We start from the raw sequence: 20,042 nt of genomic DNA, 5'->3' as shown, positions 1-20,042 counted from the left end.
ATGGGCCATGTTTGCCTAAAGACCCAACAACCGTGTGGAGCCCCATTCACATGGGAATGCTTTCCAAAAACGTATATTGACCGTGCGGAGAGGGAGGGTGGTGGGTCTTCTTCCATATGGGCGGCTGAGCCTTTGTCCCACTCTTGTCCCCCTAATTGCCTCAAACTTGCTGCCTCTACTGCCGACAATCTTCCCTTGTCTTTGTCCATAATTCACGCCTTCACACGACTCTCTTAATTTCCTTTTTAAGTAACCCCCACCACTCTTAATTTTCTTCATATCAGCATAAAACTCCATTCACATCTCTCTAGTTCTTGGAGATTTATTTGTGGAATTTTTGAAGCTTGAGGAAGAAATCAGGAAGGTTTCTTGTGTCCGTGTGATCAAAGATTGTTATGGAAGGTGGTGGTGGGTTGTTTGAGAATGATTTGAATCTCAAGGCGACTGAGCTTCGATTGGGGCTGCCGGGAACTGAACAGAGCGAGCAAGAAGCTCCTTCTATTGCCAAAACAAACAAACGGGTGTTGCCCGGGGAGTGTGAGCAGAAAGGCACATCTAGTGTTGGACGAAATGACTCAGAGACCGCACCTCCTGCTAAGTAAGTCGATGATTTTGCTATAGTTGTTTGCAATCGTTTACCTGAGCTTTTGTGTTTATATCTCTTAAAAAAAGGAAAAGGCTGGGGACTAATTTGTTTGTTAATATGTGCAGAACACAAATAGTGGGGTGGCCGCCAATCAGGTCCTACAGGAAGAACAGTCTCCAAGCAAAGAAGGAGGATGAGGCATCTGGGATTTATGTGAAAGTTAGCGTGGATGGAGCTCCATATCTTAGAAAGATTGACTTGAAGCTTTACGAGGGGTACCAAGAGCTTCTAAAGGCCTTGGAGAACATGTTCAAGCTCACCATTGGTGACTACTCGGAGAGGGAAGGCTACAAAGGATCAGAATATGCACCTACCTATGAAGACAAAGATGGTGACTGGATGCTTGTTGGGGATGTGCCTTGGGAGTAAGTTCTTTAATCCTTTCTCTTTCCCTCTATATAATGATTAATGATTGTCTATGGATCTGTACTTACAAAGGCTTTTGCTTTGTTTTTATTACAGAATGTTCATATCATCCTGTAAGAGATTGAGAATCATGAAAGGATCAGAAGCTAGAGGCCTTGGCTGTGGAGTATGAGAAACCCCCACAAGTACTGCCAGCCACATCTAGCAACCCAGAAAAAGATTTTTCCTATCAGGAGAAAATCGTTCGGTTGGGTTCTCGAAGAAGGTATTTGGGTCATCAGTCTCCTCTCATCCATAGTTTACTGTATTTGCTGGGAAAGTTCATCCAAACAGAGAAAAATAGAAGAAAATCCAAGAGATGTCCCCTTTTTTCTTTCACTACAGTTTGGCAGTGACCGTGTCCCACATGTTAAATCATCGATGTCTTGTTTTCTCATGATATTCAACCATAACTCCCTTGGAATACTTGGTGTTGATTTGTGTAAATGGAGAGAACAGGTTAATGTGACATTATTGTCCAAGTTTTGGTTATGTATGTTTAATACAAAGAAAAATTGATACAGTATTCAATCTAAGTATTTGTGTATGATTCTTTGATATTCAAGTTGTGATTTGTGTACCTAAATTGTTTTGAATTACATATATTGAAGGTTGGTCTGAGATTGCTTATGCTTATTTTTTAGCTCCTGTATAAATTGTTGAGGGATTTGTGATGCCTGATGCCTGATGCCTTCCCTTTAGGGGTGGAAAAAATCGGTTCCGTGCTTACGAAATATTTATATGTCCGGATCTTAATCTGGATTGGATTTCAGATGTACTTAATTAACTAAACCCGGATTGGTTTAAATCCGGACAACTAAATCGGACAATAATCTAATCAGGGTCAGGGTCTGGACAAGTAAATCGGACAAAATTTCTGAGTTCGGACCCCAACCCTACATTAAACAGGACAAAAATTTTGTATTTTGACATAGATTTCGGACGTATAATTGATGACCAAACTTGGTTTAATTTGAGTCGGATAAATTTGATCATCCGGACCGGACATAATTTTGTCACACCTTACCTCAAATGAAAGAATTGGTCAAGAGGCATTGTGTAAAGTATCAATAATCATGACATATTCCACCTCCACATACAATTCCTATATACTACATAGGTCCATTTGGACGCCAAGCCTGTACAACAAAATCTAACATAAAATATTTTGACCAACAATGAAGAATGATCAAAGGTCTTAAGATCAAACTTTGTGCTAATAAAGGATACCTATCCTCATTACCACTTTCATTTGTTTTGTAAAGCAGCAAAGTAGATAGGAAGATGGTAGGAAAGTTAAAAAAAAAAAGCTTGTCGCGCATGGTGAAAACAAGAGAAATCCAGGAGATCTCCATCTATATGATACCTAATTAATCAGACCTTGGACCAAGACATTATATATAGTCAAATTTCATAGCTAAGAATCAATCATGTATATATATATATATATATGCCAGAAAATATTTAAACCAGTAATTCTTCGCCAGAAACCTTTTTTCGAGCAATGAAATAATATGGGAATTTCTATACATTGTTTGAGATAATATATTTTTTGGCAAAGTCTGATAAGATCAATTTGATGCCCACAACATAAAGCAAATAAATTTATGTTATAATAACCATGAACTTTTGCAATTTTCTATCAATATATAGTGTACTGTAAGGTATGCATTATAATTTTTTTCCCCTTAAATTGAGCAATAAAATATATTCATAAACCAGCTTTCCATGTGATCACAAAAGTAGAGGTTCATTGTATTTGAGTCATTGTATTAATAATAAAGAAAGCATAAATGGGAGTGTGGGACTAATCCAGGCAGATTTAATTTAGTTAATCAGAAGATAACCTTTTTTTATCTTTAAAAAGAATCAACTTTATCATCAATATCCTTTATACACCTAATCTCTAAACTTTTTTTTCTCTTAACTTCATCCTTTCACTATTGAAAGATATCTATTTTGTCCTTAAAGTGATAGTAGCCAGAAAAAAATCCAACGTGATATCTATTTGGCATATTTGAATAATTCTAATTGACAAACTTTAACAAATATAATATCACTTTTAGTGATTAAACTATACAACAAAATAGTGAGAGCATTTGGAAATTTTGTGAGAAAACAGGTGCAAAATTTAAAACAAATGGGTGGACAGGTGTAAAAATTACACCAACTTGGAAATCATTTGAGGGACGATTTTAAGAACAAAAAAGTTTTAAGTACAAAAATGAAATCAATGGTACAATTGAGGGACTAAATGTATATTTTTATCATATCCTTTCTCTAACTCTAAAAAAGTGTTGAAAGGTATGCCCCAACACAAAAATCTGACATGATTCCTGGACTTCAGTCTGAATTTGATTCACTTGTCGGTACCATATATGTTTGGGAATCTGACACATTTACACCTGCTGCATCTTGTTTTAAAAGATTACACAAGAAGTCATTGAAAAAAAGGGGAAAAAGAAGAAGAAAAGGACGAGAAATTACACAACAATTCCTCTACATTTACTTGTATCATCAAAGCAATAAAATGGAAAATAACATAATCTCATGATTTATCAACAATAAAAAGATTATAACATGGAAATTTGTTTTAAGATACAAGGTATGAGTAGGGGTGGACACAAAGAGGACCAATTGCCCACCCTAGATTTTTTTTTGGCTATATATAATTTTTAAGCTTTTTGTCCCTAGTAAAAAATCATCATTGTGGTTGCTCTAACCCAACTCTTACACCCTGATATGCCATTTGGCGCAGCCCAATCTTGTGCCCTCTTCTCTTTTACCTCTCGTCTTTCCCTCCTACGCCCTAGTCAGTCTCAAACTCTCAATGTTCTGCTTATATATGTGTTTCATGCCTAAATCCTTCTAATTCATTGGCAACTTTTGAAAAACAAAAGTTGATTTGTTTTTCCCAATTTTATCCAAGGGACTTCTCTGATATAGAGTTTTCGACACCTTTATATCAATTTGATACTTTTGTCATTGATGTGTGCTTTAGCGTTGATTTCTCAGAATTAAAAGAAATCAGTCATCTTTCTTAAAAAATGATAGATATTAGAAGACATAATGTATACACATTGATTTATAGACTTATGAGTTTGATATTGATTCTATCAGTCGTAATTGCTATAGTATATGGATCATTTTATGACATGAAAATTGTTAAGAACTGGTTTCAAAATTGAATGAGCAACCAATGATTAAATGATAGTTTAATTGCATATATTGAAAAAAAATATGTTTTTGATACTATTCCATATGAAATCATCACAAAACAATTTCAAATTATGAAAAATCAAAGAGAACATTTATAAATTAACTTTCAATTATCCATCACATATCGTTATTATATAAACATTTGATTTTTAGTATTATATTTCCGTACCCTCGAAGACATAATTAGGGTAACTAGTCATGTCAAATTCAAGTTTTATAGTAGCAACAGATATAAGACTAACGGTTGTAGATCCATTGATCAAGTAATGAAATACTATTTTAACTTCTTCCCCTTCGTTCTTTTTCTTCTCTTCAACTTCTTTATTCTTTGTTGAACTCAAAACTCAATATATATATGTATGTATATAACTCAATCCTAAAAGACCTCTACTTGTGTTAATTTATTTAGTCTCACGAAACCGAACCCACAAGTGTGCGAGAGTGTTAAGTGTTATGAATAAAATCCCGCATCAGTTGGGTGTGACTTAACCGAGTGGTTTATTAAACCAAGCCACCTCCTTACTTACAATAAGACCTTTTCCTAAGCCTAGTGAATTGGGCTTTGACCTAGTGAGTTGAGTTTTGACCTGTAATAGTAGCCAGTAGAAATAAAGTCGTGCAGACTCGATGTATCCACGAGAACCGAATAACCCAAAGTGGAAAATATTGTTGGTGTGTATGAGGTATGAATTTATGATATTAAGACTTGTATCCAACCTCGGTAAGATGTAAACTACCGATGTAGTTTACAAGTAAAGATCAAATTCTTATCAACCAACGGGTCCTTTTTAAGGACAAAATCATGCGAGTTTAGACCCAAAACGGACAATATCTCTTCAGGTTATTTGGGTTAGATTTATGCGGTTTGCAACAAGTCTTGCAGTATCAAGAATCTTGCTGTCCACCATCTCAGGATAATAGCGATGATCATTCATGGCACTATTGATGGCATGAATAACTTCTCTTTTGACTTCCCTTCAACAACAATAAAATCCTCGTCTTCCATCATAATTCCTGGCTACTACTCCCATTGCCCATGCAGTGCCGCATCTGTGAACCATACATACTGCCTCTTCCTGCTAGTGATACCGATTGATATCCTAAAGAAAAGTCTACTTTAAAGACAACGCAAAATATATAGATTTTGTAGGACTCTGCAGAAAATTGCATGGTCTAATACACTACTTCACCATCCTCAATGAGAGAACTTATTGATAGATATGGATCAATTCCTGAAACCAGCATCTGACCTGTCTGTAAAAGTTCAAAATGAATTGATCAGATAGCTTAGCTGACGAAACTCAGCCGAGGCCCTGTTGATAAATGTACAACAACATTCAATAAATTATTCTTAGTTACACAGCCCCAAAGGGCAAGACTAATGCACACAGCCTATGCGTCCCCGCCTCAGGAGCAGCATAATCAGCACTAGAAACCAATCCTAGTCATCCTCCAATTCTGTGTTCCTATCTTCAGGCTCCATGCTCACTCTATAAACATTTGCCGAATCAGTCAAACTCGAGGTTGTAATCTTCAAGCCACAAGCGACATCCAGAAGAGAATATCAATTAGTTTCATACTTTGAATAACTAGCCCAAATCACTGTAACATGTCAAAAACTATCCATCCCAATGAATGTCATGGACCATCATCAGGAGAAACTATAGATGGCTGAGAACAGAATATGCTGAAGCAGAACTAAAAAGGATTACTCTGGTTCCACTGAACTCACGGACACAAAGCATTGCCTTCCTCATTATTGAGGATTACTCTCTGATCCTTTATCAATGGATTCTGGAACACCGTTGTCATTGTTTCCATCAGACACAGAATAATCAGCACTTTGGTCAGAAACAAGTAGCACAGAATGGCTTTGAATTACAGTCCTTTGTCTCTGTTGTGTGGATTCTCTGTGTTGTTTGGACTCATCCTCTTCTTCAGTTCTACTAGTTGAACCAAGATATTGTATGCCATATTTCTGCCCATGAGTCAATCCTGGACAACGTCCCTGAGGAAAATACAAAAGATTTATAGATAAAAAAGGTACTGAATCTAAGCAACTACAGTTCATACTTCACAAAAGCCAAAGCATCACAATGCCACCTCTACTATTTGTTCGCTCCCCTAAGATTCTCTGGATCAAATGCGTTACAATTTAACTTACACATGGAAAGCTCCGACACAAAGGCATGAAGGGGAATATATTCCCCAGAAAAAAAGTCACACGTGCACAAAGGTGCAGTGGTGACAGTGACTTGAATGAATTCCTCAATGTGTTTCAATACTAAACAATTGACCTTATCGAGGATGTGTCATTAATCACATGGTTTTTCAACTTCTAAAGATGGGTAATAAAAGTATTACATGGAAATTTTGAAATCAAGAAAATGAAAAAACTGAATTCCTTATTTGAATTTCCAGATATGTAATAATCTTTCAGGTATTGCATGACTTGAGATTACAAGGGGAATGTAAAAAAATATAACAGAATCCCGTCACCTGCACAATCAATATTCAACACTCACCTTGATTAACCCTGATACTGAATTTGCCTTGAAAATTGAGGAATCTGGTGGAGATTCAGAGGAAACCCAGCCTCCATAGAATGTTCTACCATTAGTTTCTTTAGTATCATTTGTAACATCTGACGGATGAGGTTCCTGCTTTGAGTCACCACGGTTACAGTAACCACCAATATAGGAACCATTTCCCCAAACTGGAGATATCTCTGGGGTTGTAGGCAATAGGTGGCCCTCAGTGCTAAAGATATACCTGAAGATAGCAGCATAGGCACCACATATGGAGGAAATAAGCCAAATCGCTCACTTGAAAGGAAATTGGATCCACCGTTCTGACATAATTACTATAGACTAGAGCAGACTTACTTGTATGGCCCATTCTCTACAAGGTTATCTGGACCCACAGCCAAATCAAAAAGAAGCCACAGATACTTAACCTAATAATGTTGATGATGAGGATACCAAGCAATGAGAAAACAGAGGACAGTTAATTAATAAAATGCAATGAAAAGTTACAGATACAGAAACACAGAAATTCGCAGAGAATAAGTGAAAATGGTAATAATTAAAAAAGGCATGAAGAGAGTGTTCCTAAGTCATTCTAAAAACGACCTGAAGTAAATTCCAAACGCTTGAGAAAAAGCCATGCATAAGTCGTAAAATGAGACTTGTAGAGAGTTCAGATGCCGATACTGAGGTGTCTCTTGGGTCAGTCTAGATAGAATCAACCACAATTTAGAAGCTCAATAGAAATGCACAACCATTTAGCCCTGCTTCTTGGTTTAGGAAAGGGAAAATTCAACCTAAGCCAAACTACCCAAGTTGCACCACTAATCTAACTGACCTTTGGTAGCATCTGTATGGCTTATAAAAAGAACATTGACGCATACAAGAAACTGAAACAGCTAGTAATACGGAAATCATATTTAAAAAAAATCGTCATCCCCCCCCCCCCCCACAAAGGAAAATAACAAACTAATGTCATGTCATCATTACTACCATTCTGAGTGCAACAAGGTTTTTCCCCAAATCATTATTCGTTAAAATTGAATGGCAAGGCCAACTATCACACATAATGAAGCAGGAACAAAAATCAGCCAAGATGTTTTAAATAGTAGTAAAAACAGCCAAATCACATCAAGCATACCGGAAAACCATCTATGCAGAATGAAAATAATTTTCTTAAGCATTCATGTCCATAGGTTTTGATAAAGTTTTGAAAGACCAATTAGTTTAAAGGACTAATCCTTTTTTTTCTTTGAGAACAAAAAGTAACTTTGTTAAAGAGCATCAAGGAGTCTATTGGACTAATCTAAATCCCCCTTACTGTTTCAGCTAGGAAAAAGCTCTCCATGTGATCTTCCTTCTTTTGAAACTCAACATCTGATATATGACAATATCCACAAGGGCATCGAGCCCCATTCTGCAAACTAGTAACCATGTCCCTTCCAGCATCAAGATATCTACAAAAGAAAATTTTACGTAAGATGTAATTTGCAAGAAAGCCATAATATGGCCAAACAAATTTTATCCCCGTTAACAACAGAAGGTATCCCCATAAAATAGGATAAGTACCAGCAACGATACTTATGCAAATTTTCAAGTATTGTTGGTTCTTCGATGACAAACTCAGCTTAGACTCTGGGAAAATTTTCTGAACTTTCGATCTTTAGGTTACTTTTATCTTCCAAAAGGTTTTCCCTTCCCCAATGCCTTCAACAGTTTACTTTTTTCCCCCAAAGAGGAGTGGTCATTACAGGAAAAAAAGAGAGTAAAAGTTAGCGGTCTAGCAATGCTGAAGTGACCCATATCTGGAATCAGCAGTGTCTTCAAAAGTAACGTCCAGAAAAAAAAAAAATAATAATAATTTTGAGGAGGGGCACGAAAAAAAAAGGCAGGAATGTGATTGATGGAGCCTAGAAAGAAACCAAAAGAAAAAATAAATAATTACATAAAAAGCGAATATAGTAGTGATTCTGATCAAGACCTTGAAATGAAATCTCTACAAACTCTAAAGTCGAGAATTAAATCAAATATTTGAAAAACCAGGATACTGATCTGGCATAATTATTTAGACATCACTAGTTATACTGTAAGTACAACTCTGAAAAAAAAGTTAATCTCATCTACTTATCTGTTGTTCTTTTGAATTGTTTCTAAGAACAATTTTAAAAATGGTTTGCAGCCGTGGCAGTTTAGTGAAATAGCTCGTTTCTTTATTCAGAAACTCTTAAAACAGATCTATTGTAAGTTGTAACTCTCTTTCTGAAAGAAGTCAAGCCAAGTCTGATGCTAGATATCGTTTATTCTGTTTTAAGAAGTAATATGCTAATTCAGTTCCTGAATCTTTGCAGGCCCCCAACCCTCCATCCATCATAAAGAATTTAAAGACAAAAATAAAAAGCCAGTAAAGACAAGCAAATGTGCTTACCTGGGATCTCTTGTAGCTTTGTATAACCAGTATGTACTCTCCATTAACTCTGGACGCAATGGATAACTTTTTTGCCCATGCTGAAAACAAATTTAGGACACAGTTTCACAAGATTTAGAATTTTTATAATGTAAAGATTGATGGAAATTATAATCATGAAAAGTATAGTATCGTTGACCATTAAATGAAAGCAAGAAAGAAAGGACTTAATAAAAATTGAGTAATATGATAGCTGAAAAAGATAAATATTGATGTCGGGACATCAGCCCAAGGACATTATTTTTTTTTCTTTGAGGGGAAAAAACGAGAAGCGCATTAGAGCACGAAGGGAGTGCAAGTGTGCAACCAAAAAACAATCATTTGCAATAAATGATTTCTATGATTCTATCACATATCATGGATAGTATTTTCATCCATATTGCATGTTCCACTGCACAAAAAGCAAAAGAAAGATACCCATCTGTCTTTCAAAATATTAAAATGAGTATCTCAGTCTTCAAAAGCCCTGTTGCTCCTCTCTTTCTACATAAACCAAGAGATGAACAAGGGAATGGCTTGAAATAGTTTTCTCCCTTTGCTTGCTCCCTAGCAGAACCTCCAACTCCAAGCCTTTAGTTCTTCACTGAACCAGTTACTACCCAATTCATGCATGCAAGGCCCACATGTCTTAACTTACTGACCCAATCACAATAAAGATTCTTTATTGGATTTGCAACGGAAACATAGATTGGCCAGAATAATGTTGCATATTTGAAGGTTTTAACTTGAAATTTATAAAGGACACTAAAAACTGGAGGTCACAATTGCAAGTAAGTATGTACAACTAACAGTTTATTTTTTCCTTTTTGTAAAATGGGAGCAATTATTGATTCCATCATCACACCATCAAAGCCTTTATTCCAAATATTTTGGGGATGTCTAAATGAATCCATAAGAAAAATTATTGGGAAATTTTCCTTTGCTATTCGTCCTTGCCTATAGCTTCACTCTCACTCAAGAGTAACGACTAATCCTAGAGAGTCCATGTCACTATATAGCACTTTAATCCATGTCTTTTTTTTCTCCCTCCTTGAAATATCTTATACTTGAATTTTCTCAACTCATTGCACCACTGAACCAATACCATTATGATTTAATAACCAAAATCATCTTGGACAATTTTCTCGGTTCTTAGCGTTGAGTGGCGTACCTCTACCCCGAATAATCTTGTTTCTTATTCCTTGTATTGCTACACATAGGAAATCAGAAGCAACCATTTTCATTTGTGTTACCTTCATTCTTTAGTTATCATGTATTTCAATAGCCCAACAATCCATTCCTTACATCACTCTGAGAGAGAGAGAGAGAGAGAGAGAGAGAGAGAGAGAGAGAGAGATGGGCTTCACTTACATTCAGTATTTTATATAATTCCCACATACTAGGGCATGGGTCCTTTTTCTTTTTTCTTTTTCACTTTTTGTTTTAGTTAAATTCTTAAGAAAATGAGTTGAAATAGAAATCATGATAAGACATTAAAAATAGAATGAATAAAATTTATCTTGGGTTTCAGGAAATTATGATATAGATACCTGCACGGTTAGAGTGGCAAGATTAAAACCCTCAGGAGTGAATCCATATCTTTGCCAGACGCTAAAGAAAGCAGTATGTGTTCGGATAGCAGGATCAATGTCACCAGCCAAAACCTTCCCAAAAATATAAAATCAAGTTCATTTTGAAGATCATATATAATGCATTAATGCTATAAACAAAAAGGGAGGAAAAAAGAGGGGGAGACCTGAAGGCCTGGCCAGAAAGCCTGCAAGCTATTAAATAATGGCCAGACAATGGCAGCAGAATCCATATTCACCTCAACGTACCTAAAAACACGTTTTTAACTTAATATCTGGTTCATGGGAGTTTTAGTATGAAAGAGGAAACCAGAAAAAGGAAAGGGAATAATACAATTTTTTGCAAGAAAATAATATTGGTGACACTGAATAGCCACAATCTTTACCAAGGATCATTGTAAAGGTAATGCATAGCAGCAGCATAAGCCTCTTGAAAGATGAACAGATACTCCTCATCTCCAAACAATAAATAAGCCTGATACAATCAGATAATTTCAGAAAAAAGCTTCCTGGGATGTTAATGAGCTTCAGAAAAAGCTTCCTGGGATGTTAATGAGCTTCTTTGGAAGCAAACAAATAGTCTATCATATTGCATAACTCGCATTCATTGTAAACAGAAAAACACAGATTTGATGACATAGGAAAAAAAAAATACTTGAGCATTCCCACCATTAGCAATAAGGCCCAACTTTAGAAGTCATGTAATTTCTCTCCCTTTTTTCATTATTATTTCGAGAATGTGGAACCTCTCCAAGATTGGCTTTATTATTTATAATGAAGTACAATTTCAGCAAAGATATGCTCATGAAAAAATTATCCAGCATAAAAGAGCATAATGTATATAAAAAAACGTGGTGACAATCACCATATGGTGATCATGCCGTGACTAGAACAACCCCAACCACTTTATTAACATGGTGATCATACTGTGACTACAACAACAATCCCAACCACTTTACTAACCTTCAAGAGATACTCATAGAAAGAGTCGATACTTGTCCCTATTCCGGCATCCTGCAAATCATTGAAGAAAATTAAAGCAGTAATTGAAACAAGAAGCGAATAGAGTCTTCCACAAAGTAGGAAATATGATCATCTAAGAGACATTATTGCATTATAGTATGATGAGAAAAATTTTAAGTTTTCAAATAGCAGTAAGTAACAGCAACAAAAAAAAGAGTCAAAAATAAAAAATAAAAAAAATGTTATTTGATCATTATTCATATCATGCATCTCATCCAACAGTACATCCAGAAAGACAATTCTGATATAATTTATTAGAGGAATGTATGAATACTGAGAACTTAGTCCACTCTTGTTGTCTTTTTACCCAAAAAGATTCTCATATAACCAGATTAAATAGAGCACAACGAGCTCTTTAAGAGACATTCCTTTGTTAGAACACACAAAAAAGGCTCTTTAAGAGAAGAAATTAACACATCAAAAAAAGGAAGAAAAACAACTAGGGAAAACTGAGAAATAGTCATAAACTATCATTGGGGGCACGGAAATTCAAACAGGCATTCTGAAGGGTGGCATTATTAACTTCACCAGGTCAAAGCTATAAAATTATCAAAGCAAGTCCTGAGACGATAAATGCATGAAAATTCTCTCATACAGAGCTTGTTCCAGACTATTGCAAGAAAAAGGGAGAGAAAAGATGACCTAACAAAGGAGAGCACATTGTAAAATGTAAATCCTTTGAAGATTTAATTATTTTCCATCGCGCTTGAAAGGAACCGCATGACATTGCAATGTTGCTCTTATAAAGACAATTTAAAGTTGATGCCTTCTATGAATCTAAACCGTGTTCAAACAAATGTTACCTTTTGTGTCCATTCACCAGTAAATACATTGATATGAGCACCGACTAAGTTTAACCTTGAACGACGAGCCCATAGTCCACGTACTGCTTTCTTGGCAACTTGATAAAAAACTGGAGTTCCACAAAGGTGAGCAATCAAATATGTACATATTTGCCTCAACAAGGAGGACAACAATTAAACAACGCTTTAGTCAAAACAAAGAAAGTAGACAGAGGACATCCCACAGCAAGGAGCAAGATGCAAAAATAGGCAACTTCAATGACAAAATTAGAAACAAAAGGTGGCTCCTAAAATATAATACATCAGAGTAAAATATGCAGTTACTGAACAACTAAAATTACAACTGAAACATGATATCATTGCTAGCCTGCTCAAAAATCTGTTATGACTTATGAACTTCCACCACCGAGTCATTGAGTGAAAAAACCATATCTTGACAATTGCAGCATAATTAAAGAAAACTATAAAGCTAAAGGCCAAGCCAAGTGACCCTTTCAGTGAAAGGGGAAAAATAAGGGTATGACCACACTGCACTAGTTCCATCACCAACCAGGAAGCAGTAACAGACAGACTGTATATCCCTATGTGTTGTAACAACCTGTATCTTGACACATTCATCTTCAGTAGTCTGAAGGATCTAGTATCTTTTAATTTCATTTTAACAGAAACAAAAACGAGGATTCAGTTCTTGATAATCTTTCTTAAATATTCAAAATGGTAAAAGATATATAGACATTTTCCGAACTACATCAAATCATAGTACAAAATAAATTTATTTTGTTACACATGCTATTAAGGAGCCTAGTCATGCTCTCAACCAAGTCCGCTCCAAGCCAATAACTTGTGGAGAAACTTGATACATAGTAGCACTTGAAAAAATGACTGCTGGCAGTGGCAGTGATCATTAAACTAACGATCTGCTCCTAACATGTAAGCTATTGCATGCAGCCATGCAGGTCAGAAGGGGCACAAATCTAATATCCCCTTTCCTAATTAACTAGATTCTACTTAATGTACCAAATAGCATAAAGGATGCACAAACTGCTAGCATGACATGCCTTAAAAGCAAAAAGTTTAAAAAGCAATAGAAATACAAGATAGAAGAGAATCAAAAAACATCAAGCAGTAATTTAAGTAGTTTAAGGTCAGACAAACTTCAAACCATTCAAAGCACACAACTTGGTATAATTAATAAAATGCCTCCACAAGATTCCATCAGACAATGTACTTCTTTTTATACAATAATCAAGACTGAAAGGTTGTTCTCCAAGCAAAAAATTTAAATTCCAGTTCTAGTTCAAAGACAGATGAGGAAAAGCAAGGCATTTTCCAGCAACGAAGGTACTATTGATACTCACTAGGATCATTTGTCAAGCGGCTAAGCACCCCAAATTCCAAGGTCAAAGTCCCACCACCAGCCGTTGATGTTATCTAGACACATAAACATTTAGGTTTAGAGGCCCAGATAAACATTCAATGTAGAAAAAGAAGAAGAAGATAATCAGCCCAATTACAACACCTAATTGTGGAAAAGTAGCTGGTGATACAGGAACGATACGAATCTCCTTTAATTTGCTCTGACGTTAATTGTTGTCGGACCCTTCTACATATTTAGATTAGGTGGTTTCACAGATCATTGGGAGTGTAGTTAGGAGTCAATTCTTCGTCTTGTTTGGTATTGATATATCACTTGTAAGTTACTAGTAACTCCTTTATTGTTAGGATAAGAACACAATTCCCACCTCAGATTATAAGTTCACTTCTTCTCTATCTTTCTATTCACAAATTTTTCCCTGTAAAAACCTCAAGACACTAATCCTCTTATTCCAACTTGTTTCTTAACTTCTTACAAGAGGGGGAAAAACCCTTTTCCAAAACATATCAAATTCAAAAGTTAAAACCACAAAACAACTCTACGGCAGCCCTTATTTTGAGTCCTTTTCCTTAATGAATTACGACTATTGCTGCAAATGAATCCTAAAATATCGTCGATGACCCACTATATAGATTGTGTAACAGCCTCCAAATGCTAATAAACGGCTTTTCAATATTAATAAACGGTTCGCATCATACCACTTGCACTTGGGGAATGATATGTGGTGGAACTTTAGAAGTATCATTCTAAAAGCCAACTAGCTAAATGCACTAGCAAATAACGCAACAGGAAAATATTGGCAATTGAAATGGAAAGCCAGAGCGAGGCTTGCCTTGCTTTCATGTTCATCAACTCCATGCAATAGATTGACAGATCCATATGGAATTCCTGCAATAGGACATAGCTCAAAATGATAACTTTATTATCGTACAAATAGAATATATCAAATTTGGAAGAAACATTAGAGAAGTTCCTGAAATAGCAGGTTTTTTAAGCAATTGAAACCAAATAGGTTGATGTTCAGCCATAAAAAAAAGACAGAGCTACATATGAAACTTTATTTAGCTACAAAGTGCTGTATGTAAACCTAATTTCTGCAACCAAGAGCTCTCAGTTAAGTTCTGACTATCAATCTATGTAAAGTTAATTTTAGATATTATACAAGTGATGAAACAATACCTACTAATGCAAATTCCCAATGTTGCAACTCCAGTCTATTTCCAAAAGTATATATGTATTAGCATTTCAGTTTTGAGAAATGGTAATTGTCCATGCCATGGAGCTTTCAAAGGGATGTTGCAGGGGCAGTGACTTCTGGGGGATTTTAGTTGGAGAAAGGGATGGAGTGGTTGGCTCCAAACGTTGATCAGGAATGAGAATGATATGCAGCAAAGTTCAGAATCCAGGAATGATACCTGTTGGAGTGTCAAACGCAGGCAACAACCTATGGGCCAGATCGACAGCTAAGTCGAGTAATTGATTATCATATGATGGAATTCTCATACCCTGCAATCAAAAGGTTAACCACGAAAATCCAATTAAAATTTCAAAATGGTATACATCAATAGACATGGAGAGATGCCAAAATATCTCTAATCCAGTAGACATGTGAATTTTTTATTTTTTTTTGGAAAAATTAGACATGTGAAGTCAAATGATATTGCTACGTATTCCAAGATAGAGACTAAACAGAGATTATCTAAGTGGACAAAAAGGTAAGCTGGATACTTGACATCCTTAGAAGCAAAAATCTTCATTCGAAATTGCATGAGGCTTAATCTATTTGCAGGCGTGAATCCATATTATTGAGGCGTAAGCAAGTTCACAAAAAATTCACTCGGATATTGGATAGAATGACAGGATAGAGTCTGAAAACTCTAACTGCTGCAAAAGCATCACCAAACGTAAAACAACAAATGGTGAAAAGCTTAAGAAATTAATTCAGGAAAAAGGAAATTTTCTTGATAGCACATAAGCCAAAACAGGATAGATCACAAGAACTAATTCATATTACTTGTTCTAATGGATAGGTTTCAATTTCAGTTATAATCTGGATTATTTGGTAAGGGTATCGATTACAACAAATATACCTTCATAAATGGGTTCATGTGACACAACTTTTTTTTTTTGGTTTTTTGAGAAATGGGTTGATTAACTTTCCCAAGACAACTTGAGTGTTTACAAACCCACCTAACTGTGTGATAAACTCTAATTGCAACCAAAATTGACTGACAGAAAATCAATTCAATGAAGCAAAGCCTCAAAGCCAACTAATTTGAATTAGCTTTGAGAATCACCTCACAAAATTCTGGTCTACCTATACCAGTAAAGCCTCCACTATGTCGTTATCAGAGCCTGAAAATTTATAAGCCTGGTAACAGGTTTAATTTGATGACTTTCCCATATGAATAATAAAGTAACAGAGAAATCTATAACTTCAGATGCTTTTATCAGAAAAGTAATTAAGCTCAATTCATATGGGAAATATTATTACAGGGTTACTGGTTTAATGTGGGCAGCACAAAATGGCGTTGTTGTTGTCACCAAGAAGTCATATCATGTTATATCATGCATTCATGTTCAATAGAAGTGAAAATGAAGAATATTTGTTTTGGGACATATCAAAAAGAATACCGTAGCATAATCACTTGCAATAAGATGAGCAGAGAGTAAACCACCGAGTACCCTGATGGACGTCTCAAACAAAGACACCGTTTTATTCTGCAAGTTGGATGTAAGAACCAAAACAATTAGATGGAAAAAATAGAGCTTGCAATAACTAGAGCAGCGTGTGAAGTCAAATAAAATAAATATAAATTTATTGATTTAGTAGAGTGTTAATAAGATTAAGAAAATACAGGATTGAAAGTAAAATCCAAAGCCTAACAACAAATGATAAACAAAAGCTCAAGTGTAGGCCTCCTCAAATTGGACTGGCTCATTTGGTAACGTGTAATTATATCATGATGTATATTAACAGAAATGGAACAAACCAAGAGGCAGCCATAACAAAAGAGGATTCAGACTCCAATATTTAATTGGTAGGTCAAAAATTAGTGGAACGTCCACAAAGATGGATAATTGGATATATATCTTATATGAAAAAAGCACGCGCTTGGCTATGTCCACATATGAGAGTAATGTGCGTCCTAACAAAGGTAAACAACTTCTGTGCACAAGACTCCCACAGTGGACAAGGTCGGAGACGTGAGTGTCCTAACAAAAAATAATAAAATAGTAAAAAATGCGAGCAATGTGTGTTTTTTTATTTTTGTGCCCGCATGGGTGAGCATGTGACTAAATGGTAGAGTTCCAAAGTGTAACATAGAGGTCACAGGTTCAATTCCTAGAAATAATTTCTCCACATAATTAAGGTCTGCATACATCCTACTTATCCATGACCCCGCCCATTGCGAGAGCCTTGTGCACAAGAGTTGTTTATCCTTTTTCTTTATAGGTGTGAATGTGAGCAAGACAAATTATATCCCGAGTAAAACACAAGATCTTGAAGAACAAAATACCCCAAAACCTTCAAGAGATAAAATTAAAATCCATTCCAATAACAAATTATCAACAACAGAAAAATTCATTACTCACTATCTCAAACCGAAGATTTTTACCAATCCATTCAACAGATAACGTGAAGCGCTCTCGGTCACCAAGTAAAGCCAAAGTATCTAAGGAGTCGATCTGTTACAATATCAAGATAGTAGTATTATATTATAGTTTAATAACAGAATGCTGACATCAAATGGAAATATAGATTCATCTTACTAGAGTCAAGGCATAACCACCAAGTGAATCTTCTCCTGCACACGACAAAGGTCTTAATTCATCGAGGGGGAAAGCATACTCCATATATCCATCAAAAGCATGGTAGAACATTTCTCTCACCTCCAGCATAAAAAAAAAATGTATCAGCGATTCAAAAATCCAAGAAAGAATGAAGTTTGCAAAGCTGGCTAACAAAAAGCTTCAACAATCCCTCTTCTAAATTACTATCATTAGGAATCACAATAAGTGACAATGTTACAGAATTAGGATTAAACTCTTTCTATGTGGGTAGCCATGACAGTTAATCAACATGAACATTGTAGGTAAAACTATATCTCTCCGGTGGCCAAGCTACTAGAGTGTACAATTCACCCACCTTGATTGCAAAAACGATACAAAGCACCAACCAAATACCAATAAAAATGCAACTGGCAGATAAACTAAGGTGAGTTCGTAAAGCCAATGACCTATAAAAAATGGCTATCAAAAATAACTATCAAACATCTTCTGATAAATTAAAACTGTCAGAATTTGCTGCCTTTTTTTGTTCCACCAAAGGCATTAATTGCTCCTTGCTGCTACGCAGGCAAAGGAGAATGCAAGCAAGACAAAATCCATCTGATCCTCCATATCTCTCTTCTCTACTGAATGCAAGCTAGATCCCAACTATGGGTGGGCATGATTTTGTTAGCTAAAAATTAAATGCACAATCCATCAACTTTTTGCAACACAGTTTTCTGAATTGGGATGGAAAATAATTCAGTCACTACTGTTTGTCAAGGGTAGAACATGGTTGGTAATGACCTCCTTAAATGCCTTTGAAAATGTCCAAAATGGTTGAAATTTTGAGTGCTCGCTTCGCATATAATTAAAGGGCTAAACAAAAACATGGAGAAGTACAGCAAGACAAGTATAGAGAGATACAGAGAAATAAATAATTCTCTATATTTGAAAGCATTGGTTGTACTGGAATTTTAAGGTCTCAGTGGTTTCTCTCTATTTTTCCACATTATATTTCCAGTAGTGAAATTCACCTGCCCATGAACATAAACAATTTTGCCAAACAGCAAAAATACTGTAGTCTTGTGTTTGAATGATATATTTTCCCCATTCTCTACCTGTTACATGCCGCCATGTAATATTCCAAAATTTCCAAAACAAAAGCAATGACCCTTGATGTCAAGTTCTGATCACACTCCAAGAATGTAACAATAAATGCACCACTAACCAGTAGATTTATGTGATCTTTATCAAGATTTACAATGAATCCAAGAAGCACACAGAAAATGTTACAAACTTCTGTTATAAACTCTTCTTTTACTTTCAGTAAATTTCAAGAATCAAGAAAGAGAAGAAAAAAAATAATGTTATCTTCATCCTTATATCAAATCAACACAAGATCTTCCATAAGAAACAGCACCATCGTCTTGATTCAATAATAACAGGCCTCCCATACAGTGCACTTTCAAAACCACGTGAATTGCCTAAACATTGAAATTCCTGATCATCCAAGATTTCATTCACATTTAATACTCAAAAATTAAAGTTAATGCATATTAGCGGATCAAAGCGAACAACTAATGAAACACACTCGAACTGAAATTAACTCTAATCAAATGATGAACCAAAGAAATCATTGGGAGACGCATATTCAGATAAGATACAAGATTTCTGAGAGTGGCGATTACCTCGTCTCGCAGTTCCAGGGCTTCATCTGGAGTGACGCCGTCGGCGAGGGATGTAGGAGCCGTTGAGGCCCATGACAATAAGGAGAGGAAGAGGAAGTAAAGCCAAGTCTTCAAATTTTCCATTGCGTGATTTGAATCCTCGTTGTCTAGTTTGAGGCAACGTTAAACTCTGTTCTGGGTTTTGGGCTTTTGCCTGCTCTCCCACCGGTTCACCGCTGCGATTATATTCCGGATATTAAAATTATTAATTAACTAATTAATTAACTAATTAAGGTAGTATTTATATATTATATGGACGGCAGTATCATTTGCAAACGTGTTTCATGAAATGTAATTGGTGGAATTGATGTCCACAACAATGCACGAGTTATAGTTAATCACTTGTTATTTTTTTTTTTTTTGTATTACATGATATGGATCAGGAATCCACATTACATGATTTTATATATCGTTATCGTTATTGTTTGCATTGTTTATTTTGGGTTTGGCTCAGCACAATTTTAATCAAGGGCAATCCCACCATCCCTTATAGACAGGCTTAGGAAGTTAGGA

At 35.6% G+C, this 20,042-nt stretch overlaps 2 protein-coding genes across 2 annotated transcripts; one reads left to right on the top strand and one right to left on the bottom strand.

Moving 5' to 3' along the window:
• Window positions 1–276: 276 nt before the first annotated feature.
• Window positions 277–1,672, top strand: LOC119999527 (auxin-responsive protein IAA4). The gene is made up of 3 exons (XM_038847178.1): window positions 277–598; window positions 712–1,011; window positions 1,109–1,672. The coding sequence occupies exons 1-3, from the start codon at window positions 396–398 to the stop codon at window positions 1,182–1,184; spliced, it is 579 nt and encodes a 192-aa protein (XP_038703106.1). The 5' UTR covers window positions 277–395; the 3' UTR covers window positions 1,185–1,672.
• A 3,714-nt stretch (window positions 1,673–5,386) lies between these two features.
• On the bottom strand, window positions 5,387–19,702 carry LOC120003662 (alpha-mannosidase I MNS4). The gene is made up of 17 exons (XM_038852680.1): window positions 19,491–19,702; window positions 17,803–17,922; window positions 17,626–17,718; window positions 16,663–16,749; window positions 15,444–15,534; window positions 14,861–14,916; window positions 14,012–14,084; window positions 12,654–12,763; window positions 11,791–11,841; window positions 11,214–11,302; window positions 10,995–11,076; window positions 10,789–10,902; window positions 9,221–9,300; window positions 8,117–8,252; window positions 7,156–7,226; window positions 6,796–7,042; window positions 5,387–6,278 (listed from the first exon to the last, which is right to left on the bottom strand). The coding sequence occupies exons 1-17, from the start codon at window positions 19,611–19,613 to the stop codon at window positions 6,027–6,029; spliced, it is 1,875 nt and encodes a 624-aa protein (XP_038708608.1). The 5' UTR covers window positions 19,614–19,702; the 3' UTR covers window positions 5,387–6,026.
• Between the last annotated feature and the right edge of the window lie 340 nt (window positions 19,703–20,042).

This window comes from Tripterygium wilfordii, chromosome 1 (genome assembly GCF_013401445.1).
Source record: "Tripterygium wilfordii isolate XIE 37 chromosome 1, ASM1340144v1, whole genome shotgun sequence".
Classification (NCBI taxonomy): Eukaryota; Viridiplantae; Streptophyta; class Magnoliopsida; order Celastrales; family Celastraceae; genus Tripterygium; species Tripterygium wilfordii.
The sequence above is the reverse complement of the archived record's forward strand: the minus strand, read 5'-3'. Positions and strand labels throughout refer to the sequence as shown.

Coding starts and splice junctions, on each gene's coding strand:
- LOC119999527 (XM_038847178.1), top strand. CDS start 396: ATGGAAGGTGGTGGTGGGTTGTTTGAGAATGATTTGAATCTCAAGGCG. Junction 599..711: donor GAGACCGCACCTCCTGCTAA/GTAAGTCGATGA, acceptor TAATATGTGCAG/AACACAAATAGTGGGGTGGC. Junction 1,012..1,108: donor GTTGGGGATGTGCCTTGGGA/GTAAGTTCTTTA, acceptor TTTTTATTACAG/AATGTTCATATCATCCTGTA.
- LOC120003662 (XM_038852680.1), bottom strand. CDS start 19,613: ATGGAAAATTTGAAGACTTGGCTTTACTTCCTCTTCCTCTCCTTATTG. Junction 11,077..11,213: donor TACCTTTACAATGATCCTTG/GTAAAGATTGTG, acceptor ACGTGTTTTTAG/GTACGTTGAGGTGAATATGG. Junction 6,279..6,795: donor CAGTATCAGGGTTAATCAAG/GTGAGTGTTGAA, acceptor TATTTTCCTCAG/GGACGTTGTCCAGGATTGAC.